Source organism: Equus asinus, chromosome 21, assembly GCF_041296235.1.
Source record: "Equus asinus isolate D_3611 breed Donkey chromosome 21, EquAss-T2T_v2, whole genome shotgun sequence".
In the NCBI taxonomy this organism is placed as follows: Eukaryota; Metazoa; Chordata; class Mammalia; order Perissodactyla; family Equidae; genus Equus; species Equus asinus.
In genome coordinates, this window is record NC_091810.1 from 9,341,764 (window position 1) to 9,355,913 (window position 14,150).

The 14,150-nt window shown below is 35.4% G+C and overlaps 1 protein-coding gene across 1 annotated transcript in view; it reads right to left on the reverse strand.

The window, feature by feature from the left end:
- The window catches only part of LOC123276070 (regulator of DNA class I crossover intermediates 1-like), a 68,946-nt gene that overhangs the window by 33,033 nt on the left and 21,763 nt on the right, over nucleotides 1-14,150 (reverse strand). The window contains exons 3-5 of the mRNA XM_070492664.1: nucleotides 9,783-9,921; nucleotides 4,376-5,682; nucleotides 2,640-2,828 (exon numbers count right to left, since the gene is read on the reverse strand). Of these exons, the coding sequence (XP_070348765.1) occupies nucleotides 2,640-2,816 (177 nt within the window). The 5' untranslated portion in view covers nucleotides 2,817-2,828; nucleotides 4,376-5,682; nucleotides 9,783-9,921. The remainder of the gene's footprint in view (nucleotides 1-2,639; nucleotides 2,829-4,375; nucleotides 5,683-9,782; nucleotides 9,922-14,150) is intronic.

A 14,150-nucleotide genomic window follows, 5' to 3' on the forward strand; every position in this document is an offset into this window, starting at 1 on the left:
CAAAACAGAAGAGAATATTATATATTGGCTCAATACTACTTCTCCAGGGACTAGTAAGCCCCAGACCACTTTTTATTCTAACCTGTTTTTCAACTCATTTTCTTATGTAATTTATAGTCTCATTTTAATTTTCCTGAAATCTCTCCAAATATATATCCAAATAAATAAATTCCCTAATACTTCACAATGTGACATCACACCTTACCAGGGACATTAGCTTCTCTTTTCTCTCTTCTGCCATATGAAGTACAACATTATTTACCCCTTTGGAGATAATCACTAACCTGCAGTCTCTAAGTAGAAGATTATTCAAGTATAGATTACACAGGGTCTCATTCTCTATCCTATAAACTATTTAACAAAGAAAGGATGAGTTAAAGCTGATGTAGGATGCAAGTTTTAGTCTTATAAAATACAAATGGAACAGGTAACTGAATGTTTTTCATTGCATCACTCGAAAATTATTGGGGGGCCAGCCCAGTGGCATAGTGGTTAAGTTCCCACACTATGCTTCGGCGGCCCAGGGTTCACTGGTTCAGATCCTGGGCACAGACCTACATACCACTCAACAAACCATGCTGTGGCAGCAACCCACATACAAAATGGAGGAAGAGGGCCACAGGTGTTAGCTCAGCAACAATATTCCTCAAACAAAAAGAGGAAGACTGGCAACAGATGTTGGCTCAGGGCCAATCTTCCTCACCAAAGCAACAACAAAAAATTATTGGGTCCTTAAATTAATAAGCCTAGCACAATACTTCATTTTCCCTTCTCTGAAAAGCAGAAAACATACTTCAATAAAATTGAATATCATTACATATTGTATATAACTATAATACTGTAATATATAACTATAATTTATAAATTATTATAAATTTGCTAATTATAAATTAACTTAGAAATAATACACAAATATGACATAAAACCACTTCATGCTAAAAACGGGAGAGATTGAAAACTAAATATTCTTGTTAACCTTGTTAACAAGATAGAGTGTTTACATAACCATTTTACTCACTACCATTATATATTAGTATAGTAACCTTTAATAATTTTATATTTTTTAACTCTATGCAAACTTAGTAAAAGATCATTTCTTGGTATGTTCTATGGCATATATATTTCAAACTTCAAAAATTTGGATGTTTTTATAATTTTAACTTTAGAGACTACAACGATTGAACGTTTTAGCACTAAATATCTCTATCTATATACACATATGTGCATAGTCTCGGATGGAAGTGCATATAACCAGCTATCTTTCAAGTCATAGAAAGAATCAAGCCATCACAACTTATACTTTAACAGATTACTATGACATCACTGAGATTATGTACTGCTATTCACAGGATCCTTTCCATATCATGTATACTGGGCCATCATGACATCACCAACTACTCCTTTACTGTGATTACAATCAAGTATTACATAACACATTGAACTATGGTCAATTTTACTATCAATAATTTTATAAAAAGATGATGATTTCAAAGACTTTTAAAGAACATTCCAGTTTTGGGATTCATAATCTTCTACAGCCCAGAGAATTAAGTTTTTGACCTAAGAAGAATTATTATAATTAATTTCTCTCCTAATTTGGCTCTATCTATAGCAACCCACAACTAATATTTTTTCAATCCATAAAAAGAAAAAAAGAGCATATCACAAAAATATAAAATGCTAAGAACTAGTGATTGAAAGGGACCTGTTCACAACCAACCAACCCACTAACTGGGAAAAAATTTTTGCAAGTCATATATCTGACAAAGGCTTAACATCCATAATATATAAAGAACTCACACAACTCAACAACAAAAAAATTCAAACAACCCGATCAAAAAATGGGCAGGAGACATGAACAGACATTTCTCCAAAGAAGATATACGGATGGCCAAATAGACACATGAAAAGAAGTTCATCATCGCTGATCATCAGGGAAATGCAAATCAAAACTACACTAAGCTATCACCTTACACCCATTAGAATGACACAAATAACTAAAACAAATAGTAACAAATGTTGGAGAGGTTGTGGAGAAAAAGGAACCCTCATACACTGCTGGTGGGAATGCAAACTGGTGCAGCCACTATGGAAAACAGTACGGATATTCCTCAAAAAATTAAAAATAGAAACACCTCATGACTCAGCCATCCCACTACTGGGTATCTATCAAAAGAGCTTGAAGTCAGCAATTCCAAAAGTCCCATGCACCCCAATGTCCACTGCAGCATTATTTACAATAGCCAAGACATGGAAGCAACCTAAGTGCCCATCAACAGATGACTGGATAAAGAAGATGTGGTATATATATACAATGGAATACTACTCAGCCATAGAAAAGAACAAAATCGTCCCATGTGCAACAACATGGATGGACCTTGAGGGAATTATGTTAAGTGAAATAAGCCAGACAGAGAAGGACAATCTCTACATGACTCCACTCATATGAGGAATTTAAAAATGTAGACAAAGAGAACAGATTAGCGGCTATCAGGGGAAAGATGGGGTGGGGGTTGGGCACAAAGGGTGAAGGGGTGCACCTACAACACAACTGACAAACAATAATGTACAAATGAAATTTCACAAGATTGTAACCTATCTAACTCAATAAAGACTTTTATTTAAAAAAAGAAAGGTACCTGTTCATTCTGCTTTTTTTCATATGCAACTTTCTGAGGACTAGGCACTATTCTGGGAATAAAATTTTGTCTTGTAATATCTCTGTTAGAAGCTAATTCTGCTGACAAAGATGGTGGTGTGAAGCTGCAGTTTTCTATTCTGCTCAATTGAGGTTCGAACATTGTATATGAGTCCATGACTTGTGAGGACTATAGGAAAGAAGATACAATCATTTGATTTGCCAAAATATATAAACTAGAGACGAGGAAAGTTAAAATAAAAGTGAAAAAGGTCACGAGTTAGAGAAAAAGTCCCAAGTAAAGGCAAGTCATCAGTAACTGACAGTCCTTACTAAGACAAGAGAGGTTATCAACTAAGATTATACTTAAGAGCTCCTTTCCATCTGCCTTTCTCACCGATGGTCCCCTCTACCCTCAAGCTCCATTCCTGCATGTCACCTCCTAATGACAGGAAATCTAAGTTTCATTTATCTACAATTCAGGTGAAAGATTTCCAAGAGATTTTAGTATCACTGCCATTATCTTTCTGACGTAGCTTAACTTTGGCTATTCAAAGGAAAGAATAATTAATAATATGGCATTGGACTTTCACATTTCAAGCTTTAATCACAATCTATGTGTTTTCTAATTGATTAAAGTCTTATTTGCTAAAAAATAATTATTTGAAATATACTTTGAAAGAAAAATAATCTTGGGATCAACATGAATATTGAAAATCACAATTTGATATAAAATAAAATAGTCTGGTCACCACGTTTGAAAACATGAATTGCTCAATGATCACATGAACCCAAAGTAGAACTCCCCAAATGAATTATCCTTTGCAGCTCTTCAGTGACAGGCAGAATCAAATGCTTTGCACACAAAGGCCTAGTCTACATTACCAGAACTCCAAAGGGTTTCTCATAAGCAATCGTTAAAATATTCTTAAGGTAAAGGTTTCTTACATTAAAAACTTCTAAAAGAACAATTTTAAAGACTAAAAATTTTTTTAAAGGATAACTAATTTTCTCTGATTCTCAAAAAATTTATATCACTTGATGGTGAAACTGGCAGAAAGTGAGCCACTGATGATTAAGTAGCTAGGAACTAAAGTTTTTTTCCCTTTTGCAATTACTGATTATAGCTTTTAGCTGTTTAACCCACTCATTGTTAATTGTGCTGTTTAGGCAATATGCTGACTCCCGCTAGGCTCCTATAGGTAACATCTTCCTGGTGCCTGCATCACCATGGTAATGCATGTGTGAGCTGTTTTTCAGGAATTAGAACTCCTTGTCCACTTCAGGGCAGTTGAGACCACCAACTCATCAACTGGGCCCACGGAGATGTCCGACATGTGACCTTTTAACTTGAAGAGGCTAAAAACTCTACCCTCAGATCATGCTGATGTCGCCATTTTGTGAACATGGGTCCTATGAAGAGGCATGAAGTCTGACTACGCTTGTGCAGATCATCATTACCTCACCTCTCCTCACCTCCAATCACCTCTCTCCACATTTCAGACCACGTTGACCCCGTCCCATATATATCCCTGAGTCTCTGTTTTCGGGGAAGCAAATTTCAGGCTCATGAGCTCGCTTCCTCACATGGCTACCTTGTGAGTAAACACTCTCTCTGCTGCTATCTCGTCATCTCAGTGTTTGGCTTTCTGGGTGGCGGGCAAAAATGAACCTGGTTGGGTAACAGTGGCATGTCACAATTGTTAAAATAACTTAAAATTTTTGTTTAACTCTCACCTTAACTGGGCCAAGTTCCTCCTTGCCGCCTTGTCTTTGATAGTGTAAACTAATGAAAAGAAAATGTAACAGTTAAACACGTAGGTGGCAATAAAATTGATTATCTTTTATAAATATTTAAAATTCATACTGTTCTATACAAATATGAAAACATATGGAACTCTTAAGTAAATCATTCCAGGGTTATAATATTACTGTGTTTTATAAAAATTATATTATTACTAGAGAGAGATTTTTATGATAAAGAAAGTCAAACTATGCATCCAAAAAACACTTAGCATGGATATTAGTTCATTGACAAAGGTCTTAATAGTTTAATAATACTGCTAACAGTCAAACAAACAAAAACTGGAGCTAGGATAATCCCTTTATACATTTTCCAATGAATAAAACAGAGTTGATAATGACTCTTTCAAATACCTAATAATATACAACCTAGCTAAAACCTTCTTGTTTTCCATATCATCAATGCAGAGGTTAGACGGGACAAGATGAGGCGACATTGGAAGTTCTAAATCATGTTTTCTCAGGGGCATTTTTATGTCTCTATTCATATTCACATGGATCGGTTTTCTCACAGTTTCCATAATGAAAAAGTTGCAATTAAAAATTAAGAATGAATAATAAAATCTTTTAAAAGCATTGGTTGATATACCATGGTCATTAAGTAAATGTACATCTTAGGTATTTACTAAAACCACCTATATTCTATACATGATAGAAGACATTACAGTACTAGCAACTATCACAGATAATTCAAATCATCTTTTTCTTCATCATCTTACATTCTCCTCATGAAAGGGGCCCTACAAATTTTGCTTTATTTTTTGATTCCTTCAAAACTTCCCTAACCCCTAGACTGTATCAGTTGCTATATTACACACTCCCATAGCACTACATATGTTCTCTATTATAGCACTTACCATAGTTTACTGTACTTGATTAACTCTATCTCCCTCACCAGATTTTTAAACTTTAGATGCAGCAGCCTTGTCTCTCCTTATAGACAATATAACTATTTTGACTGCTTAGTACTTTTAATTATGCTCCTTTTCCAGGAAATGCTTTTTACACATGCACAAACTACAGAGTTGTAGTGGAGAGCATTCTATCTTCTTATATAACCCTGCTTCCCTGGAAAAAATAATTGGTTTAGTGGCAACCACCTGCCACTCAATAATGGTATTACACCCCTCTGGTTATAAGTAATTGTTCCAGCGCTGAGACCTGACACCAGCAGAGCAAGGCAACATCCTTCCAGCAGAATTAAAAAATTCAGAATCAGAGAAGCAGCTCCCAGTATTTCCCTGGTGGTGAAATTGGAGAGATGAGCAATGTTAGTTCATAGTGGGTTTTTTTTGGATTTTATTTTTCCTTTTTCTCCCCAAAGCCCCCTGGCACATAGCTTCTAGTTGTCAATGTTAGTTTTTTAATGTCACATTTTAAGCTTCATTGATGAAGACAGTCTGAGAGAATAAAACTAGTATCTGAAGTGAAAAAGAATCTTGGTAGTATTCAATTTCCTGACTCAAGCAGTCTCTGAGGCCCAGATGCACCACTACCCTTCCTTTTAGTTAAGTGTCTTAGTCCGTTCAGGCTGCTATAACGGACTACCATAGACTGGGTGAACTATACAAAATAGAAATTTATTCCTCAGTTTGGAGGCTGGGCAGTCCAAGATCAAAGTGCTGGCAGATTCGCTGTCTGGTGAGGGCTCGCTTCCTGGTTCACAGACAGCTGTCTTCTCCCTGTGTCCTCACACAGTGGTAGTGGTGAGAGAACTCTCTGGGGTCTCTTTTACAAGGGCACTAATTCCATTCATCAGGGTCCACTCTCATGACCCAATCACCTCCTAAAGGCCCAACCTCCTAATATCACATCAACATATGAATTTTGGGGGCACACAAACATTCAGTCCACAACATTAAGTAAGTAAATATATATTTTTTAAGTTTCTGTAATTTGCAGTCATGAGTCCTAACTAATAAAATCTTGCTTTGGTAGAGGAGGAAAAATCTTTTCTCTCTACCCTTCTAAATTATCAGCTGGGGGCCTGTAACAAAAGACAGATTAACAAGAGAAAAAGCATACAAATTTAATTAATATAAGTTTTACGTGGAAAACTTTGTAAGGAAATGAAGACCCAAAGTGGTTAAACCTGAGCATTTTTAAGCTAGGTTTGATGAAGAGCGGAAAGTCCTGGGGAAATGTGACAGGACAAAAAGGGGTATCAGCTAAGTGTAGTAAACTGAGGGAAACAGCAAGGTCTGTTCATTAGATTCCTCTCGGTGTTCCCTCTGTGTTGGAGATAACAACGTTCCTTTTCTCGGGGTATAGCGAGGGCACCACTCACATGAAAATCCTTCCTGCACATGCTGCTTCCTCAAATTCCTCAGCTCAAAATATTCAATATGCCAAGGTGCCTTATTTTTTGGTAGTGTGGGGGATCAGAATTGGCCACCCCAAAATGTGTCTCTTTGGCATGAGGATTATTTGGGGCTGATTACTTTTAAGAAACTGCAGACAGGCGAGAAGCTCTGAAAAGTAGAAGCTACCCTCTGTAAAACACATTTACATTTGTAAGGGAAATCTCCATTTGTAAAGGTAACTCCCTCTCTGTACCAGGAAGAGGGGGGATGTCCTTATGTCCAGAAACTCCTATCAAGGAAGAAGGCAAGGACTTAAATCCGCATAATAACCTTTCTCTTGTTTACTGTCCTTTTCTGGTAATCTCCCATAACTGACTCCCTCCCACCCCCAACATGCTCCTTTGTCTTTAGCCAAAGACGGTATTTAAGATGACAACCTTAGCCAGTCTGGGAGTTAACCATTTTTCCTGGATTTTTCCCATGTATACATGTTACAAAGCTTTGTTTGATTTTCTCCTTTTATTCTGTCTCATGTCAATTTAATTCATAGCCCAGCCAGAAGAACCTATAAGAGATAGAGGAATTCTCTTCCTCCCGTAGAGCAGCATGTCCTGCCCCTGTTATTTTCTGTTCTACTTCCAGAATCCAATACAATACTTAGGGTAAGTACTCAAAAAACATACGTTCAACATATGAATGAAAACAGCGTGAGGGAGAAAGGAAATATATAAAGTTAAATACATCACTGGACAGCCACATGTAAAAGAATTAAACTGGAACCCTATCTTACACCATATGCAAAAGTCAACTCAAAATGGATTAAAGACTTAAATACAAGACCTGAAACCATAAAACTCCTAGAAGAAAACATAAGGAATAAGCTCCGTGACATCAGTCTTCATGATGATTTTCTGGATTTGACACCAAAAGTAAAAGGAATAAAAGCAAAAATAAACAACTGGTCCTACATCAAACCAAAAAGCTTCTGTATAGCAAAGGAAACCACCAACAAAATGAAAATGCAATCTAAAGAATGGGAGAAAATACTTGCAAATCATATTGTCTGATAAGGGATTAATATTCAAAATACATAAAGAGCTCATACAACTCAATATCAAAAAACAACAATCGATTAAAAAATGAGCAGAGGACCCTCTGAACAGACATTTTTCCAAAGACGACATACAACTGAGCAACAGGTACATGAAAAGGTGTTCAACATCACTAATCCTCAAGGGAATGCATTCAAAACCACAATGAGATATCACCTCACACCTGTTAGAATGACTATCATCGAAAAGACAAGAGAGGAGGCTGACCACGTGGTTGAATAGTTGTTTGTGTGCTCCAGTTCAGTGGCCCAGGGTCCGCCAGTCCAGACCCTGTGCACAGAGCTATATACTGCTCATCTAGCCATGCTGTGGCAGCATCCAACATAGAAAAACTAGAATGACTTGGAACTAGGATATACAACTATGTACTGGGGCTTTGGGGAGAGAAAGAAAGAAAAAGAAGAAGATTGGCAACAGATATTAGCTGAGGGCCAATCTTCCTCACAAAAAGTAAAAAAAAAAAAAGACAAGAGGTAAGAAGTGTTTGCAAGGATGTGGACAAAAGGGAACCCTTGTGCATGGTTGGTGGGAATGTAAACTGGGGCAAGCCCTATGGAGAACAATATAGAGGTTCCTCAAAAAATTAAAAATAGAACTATCATATGATTCAGCAATCCCACTTCTGGGTATATATCCAAATAAAATGAAAACAAGATCTCAAAGAGATATCTGCACTCCCATGTTCACAGCAGCATAATTCACAGAGCCAAAATATGGAAACAACCTCAGCGTCCATCAATGGATGAATGGATAAAGATGGTGTGGTGTGTATATGTGTGTGTGTGTGTATATACAATGGAATATTCCTGAGCCATGAGAAAGAATGAAATCCTGCCATGTGTGACAACATGGATGGAGCTAGAAGGCATTATGCTAAGTGAAATAAGCCAGACTGACAAAGACAAATACTGCATGGTATCACTTACATGTGGAATCTAAAAAAAAAAAAGTCAAACTCATAGAAACAGAGAATAGAAAAGTGGTTGCCAGGATCTGGCGACTGGGGGATAGGGAAAGGTTGGGAAAAGGGTACTAACTTTCAGCAAAATGATGAATAAGATCCGAGGATCTAATGTAAGACATGGTGACAATAGCTGATAACACTATTACACAAATGAAGAAAAAGAACTAAATATAGCAAATATATTTACAACAGAAACTTTTATTCCTAAAGTTTATTAATAATGTATTTACTCCTACTAAAGTGTGACTACATTTACTTGTGACAACTGTCATCTGTGGAGAAACAAAAATAGCACAGAAAGGAAAAGAGGAGACACTAACAATACTGTGATCAATTTCAATCCCTTTTTTATGAACTCAGTTCTTAAGCTCTCATTTTAGCACTTGTTTTAAAAATTAAATATCAGACACAAGTTTCCTTGAGAGAGAAAAAAATACTCTGATTAAACTTTTTATTTGCTTGAAGAATCAAAGTGCAGGCCAAAATGAACTTTATTTTGAAGTATTAGACTGCTATAGTTAACATCCCAAGAATGTCTAAGAAATTCAAGTTATGAGATAGCAAACTAATCATTGAGGCAAAAACTTATTCAGCTCTTCCTTTCAAACAAATTCTCCAAATAGGATAAGACAGTAAAGATATTTATTCCCTGCTCTTTAGCCAAACTTTGGTAACTATCTGCCTAGACAAAATAACATAATAATTGAAACAACAGCGCTATAAGTTTAACCATACCTTATAAAATTAATTTTATATAACACACCACCTAAAAAAAAAATAAATGGATTAAACAATAAAACATTTTAAGCAGAGACTAACAAAGCTTCTAATTTAAGAGGGCAATCAAGTTTTAAAATTACTTTCCACATCCTTTGAGTTCTAAAATTACAAAATTATTGGAAAACTAAACATTATGATCACATCAGACTCAAAACAAAATGTTACTGGAGAGGCTTACTTACCAGGTTTTTTCTTCTGGCAAGATATCTGATTTACCATATACAGGTTAAGGAGGTCTAAACTGACATCAGAATTTTTGACGGGGGATAAAACTCCCCATAATTTCATTTTTGATTTTAACCTTTTCTTTTCAAAATATTCCTAAAAAAATTAAAAATAAAAAGTTATTCTAGCAACCATATAGTTTCAGGCAGAATCATCAATAATAAAAAGTGATAATGCTATTAAATAATTGACTTGATATTTTTTATATTTCTGTGACACCTCCTTTACATGTTTACATATAAATTAAAATGAATCATGATAACTTGTAGTTTGCCCAAAGACTCTAAATTACAGCTTCTTATAATCTTTCTTTTGTTAAGCGTAATGCCTTTAAAACAGAACTGTATAAAGCCATTCCCAGGTATCAAAAGATTAAAAAAAATTATCTGAATGTGGAACGTTTTTAAAAACCTGATAAAACAAATCTGATAGGCTAAAAACTTGTTTTTCTGCAAAGTATGCTATACCACAGATATAAAAAGCCTAAAGATACGCATAGCTGTGTGCCAATAAAAGTCAACTGAAATGAGAAGAGAAAAACAAAAAGAAGCTATGTGAGAACTTATCTGCAGCCAAAGCTAACTTAATTCTGTTATCTCCCCATGACTCCTAGATTTTCTTTTAAACCAGACTTGTAAATAATTATCATTTTTCATTCAGTATTTATTTCTGATTGAGCAGAATTATTCTTATTTTCATTCTTTTTCTCTCAGATTACATCCTTAATTTAAGAAGTTCAAAGGCATTTGTTCAAAATTTGTTTATTGAGCAACTATTATGTATTAGACACTATAACAAATTGTGAAAACATCTTCTTCACTATATAACTCATAACACAACGGCATAAATGTGATTATAAATGTGAGATATAAAAAGTGGAAAAAGTCCAAGATGGTAAAAAATTTAATGCAAGAGGAAGTATCATTTTTCCAAGAAGCTAAGGTTTTATCACATTAATATTTCAGAATATTAATTATAATAGACTTTTAAGATTCTAAAAAACATAAGAACTGTAAGAGACTTGCCAGCTATCAAGCAAAAAAGTAAATGCTGCATTTTTATGCAAACTTAACCACAGATAAAAAAGTGTTTCGTTTGAGTGATGTGCAACTCCACATTGGGGCTTCTTTTAAAAGATCACACTATGGTCAGCAATGAAATGACAGAACCTTCAGGATGTAAATATTTTTCCCCTTTGAAAAACATGACTCTGGATCTTATAATTGACAGTGTCTTGGAATTAAGATATTATTTCCTAAGGCACGGTACTCTGTGAAGGATAAGACCATAATGAGAAAGAGAATGACACAAACAATTACAACTGAGCATCAGGAGTATGTAAACTACTGGTAGATGTGGGGAGAGTTGGCAGAGGGAGGGCAGGAGGAGAGGGAAGCTTTCTTAGAAAATGACTTCTAAGATAGATGGATGAGTCAGAGTTAGCCAGAGTGTGGGAAGATAATGTTCCAGGAATTAAGAAGAACAGTACAAACACTGTGTACGAAGGGAGCAAGCCTTTACTCCAGGGGACACGGCTGAAGAGGTTGAACCCTCATAATCTATCCATCATGATAACCTCTAATCTTTCTTTTCCTAGAGAGAACAAATGTATGTAACTAATTTACCTGACAAGATTAGGCTCAACTTTTTTTGGGGGGGTAACTTTTGCAGACAATTTCACTATTTTATTATTTAATATCAAATAAACAATAAATTCAAAACACATTTCCAATCTTTTTAGCACATTAACAAAGTTGTTAGCACAGTTAGACCTCCACATACAATTCCTATGGGGATATCTAAGACAAGCAAATCTTTATTTAGTAAAAAAATGTACTAAAGCATGAGTATACAAGACAGATTGTTAAAATATTTAAAATATGTTATATGTATAGTTATGACTTCCAATGGCTTTTGGTGACATATTTCATATTATAGGATATCAAGTTTATTTCTAAATATTTTTTGTGTGGTATTTTAACTTTTTATTAAGATTATGATAGTTTACAACCTTGTGAAATTTCAGTTGCACATTATTGTTAGTCATGTTGTAGGTGCACCACTTCACCCTTTGTGCACTCCCCTCACCCCCCCTTTCCCCTGGTAACCACCAATCAGTTCTCTTTGTCTATATGTTTAACTTCCACCTATCAGTGGAGTCATACAGAGTTCGTCTTTCTCTATCTGGCTTATTTCACTTCACATAATACCCTCAAGGTCCATCCATGTTGTTGTGAATGGGACGATTTTATCCGTCTTTATGGCTGAGTAGTATTCCATTGCGCGCGCGCGCGTGTGTGTGTGTGTGTGTATACATATATATACCATATCTTCTTTATCCAACCATCAGTTGATGGGCACTTAGGTTGCTTCCACATCTTGGCTATTGCAAATAATGCTGTGATGAACATAGGGGTGCATGGGACTTTTGGAATTGCTGACTTCAAGCTCTTTGGATAGATAACCAGTAGTGGGATGGCTGGGTCATAAGGTATTTCTATTTTCAATTTTTTGAAGAATCTCCATACTGTTTTCCATAATGGCTGCACCAGTTTGCATTCCCTCCAACAGTGTATGAGGGTTCCTTTTTCTCCACAACCTCTCCAACATTTGTCACTTTTTGTTTTGGTTATTTTTGCCATTCTAACAGGTGTAAGGTGATATCTTAGTGTAGTTTTGATTTGCATTTCCCTGATGATGAGTGATGATGAGCATCTTTTCATGTCTATTGGCCATCTGTATATCTTCTTTGGAGAAATGTCTGTTCATGTCCTCGGCCCATCTTTTGACTGGGTTGTTTGATTTTTTGTTGTTAGGCTCAACTTTTTTTAACAAGTCTCATTTGGTAGAGACAAGTAAAAAATAATTAGAAGATAAATAGAAAACTTCCAGAAGACAATCAAATTTTAAATTGAAAATAGACATTTAAAAGGAGCAGCCAGGGAGACAAATAAAATCTTAAGAACGTGTCAAAGGAAGCAAGGGAAGAGCTTGTTTCAAGATGAAGGGAACGGGCAGCAGCTCTCTGAAAGAAGACTGTTCACTTCATGAAGTGTTAAATAAAGTTTGTATCACCAAAACAAAAAAGATGAAGGTTATGGAAAAGCAGATGATGACACATTAAACTATATGAAAAATATCTTTGGAATTGAATAACATAAAGTTCAAATTTTTTTATTGAATTTTAGTTAACATAGAACATTATGTTAGTTTCAGGTGTACACATAGTGATTTCACATTTACACACATTACGAAATAATCACTACAATGATTCTACCAACAATCTGTCACCAAAGTCATTATAATATTATTGACTATATTCCCTACATTGTATATTACACCCCCATGGTTTATTTACTTTATAACTGAAAGTTTGTACTTCTTAATCCCCTTCACCTATTTTGCCCAACCTACCACCAGCTTCACCACTGGCAATGACCAGCCTGTTCTCTGTGTCTATGAGTCTGTTTCTCTTTTGTTTGTTCATTTGTTTTGTTTTTTAGATTCCACATATAAGTGAAATCAGATGATATTTATCTTTCTCTGTCTGACATATTTCACTTGGAATAACACCCTCTATATCCATCCATGTTGCTACAAATGACAAGATTTCATTCTTTTTTACGGCTAATATTCCACTGAATAAATATATGCCACATCTTCTTTACCAATATATCCACCGATGGACACTTAGGCTGCTTCCACATCTCGGCTATTGCAAATAATGCTGCAATGAACATAAGGGTGCATATTTCTTTTCAAGTTAGTGTTTTTGTTTTCTTCAGGTAATACCCAGAAGTGAAACTGCTGGGTCATATGTTAGTTTTTAATGTTTTTAGAAGCCTCCATACTGTTCTCCATAGTAGCTGCAACAGTATACATTCCCACCAAAAGTGCGCGAGGGCTCCCTTTTCTCCACATCCTCACTAACACTTGACATTTATTGTCTTTTGATGGTTTTGATTTGCATTTCCCTTAGGATTAGTGATGTTGAGCATCTTTTTACATGTCTGTTGGGCATCTGTAAATGTCTTTGGAAAAATGTCTATTCAGTTCCTCTCATTTTTTTATTGAATTATTTTTTTGATATTGAGTTGTATGAGCTCTTTATACATTTTGGACATTAACCCTTTATCAGATATATCATTTGCAAGTATATTCTCCCATTTGGTAGATTGCCTTTTCATTTTGCTGATGGTTTCCTTTGCTGTGTAAAAGCTTTTTAGTATGACGTAGTCTCATTTGTTTATTTTTGCTTTTGTTGCCCTTGCCTGAGGAGACAGATCCAAAAAATTATTAAGACTGATGTCAAAGACTTTACTGCC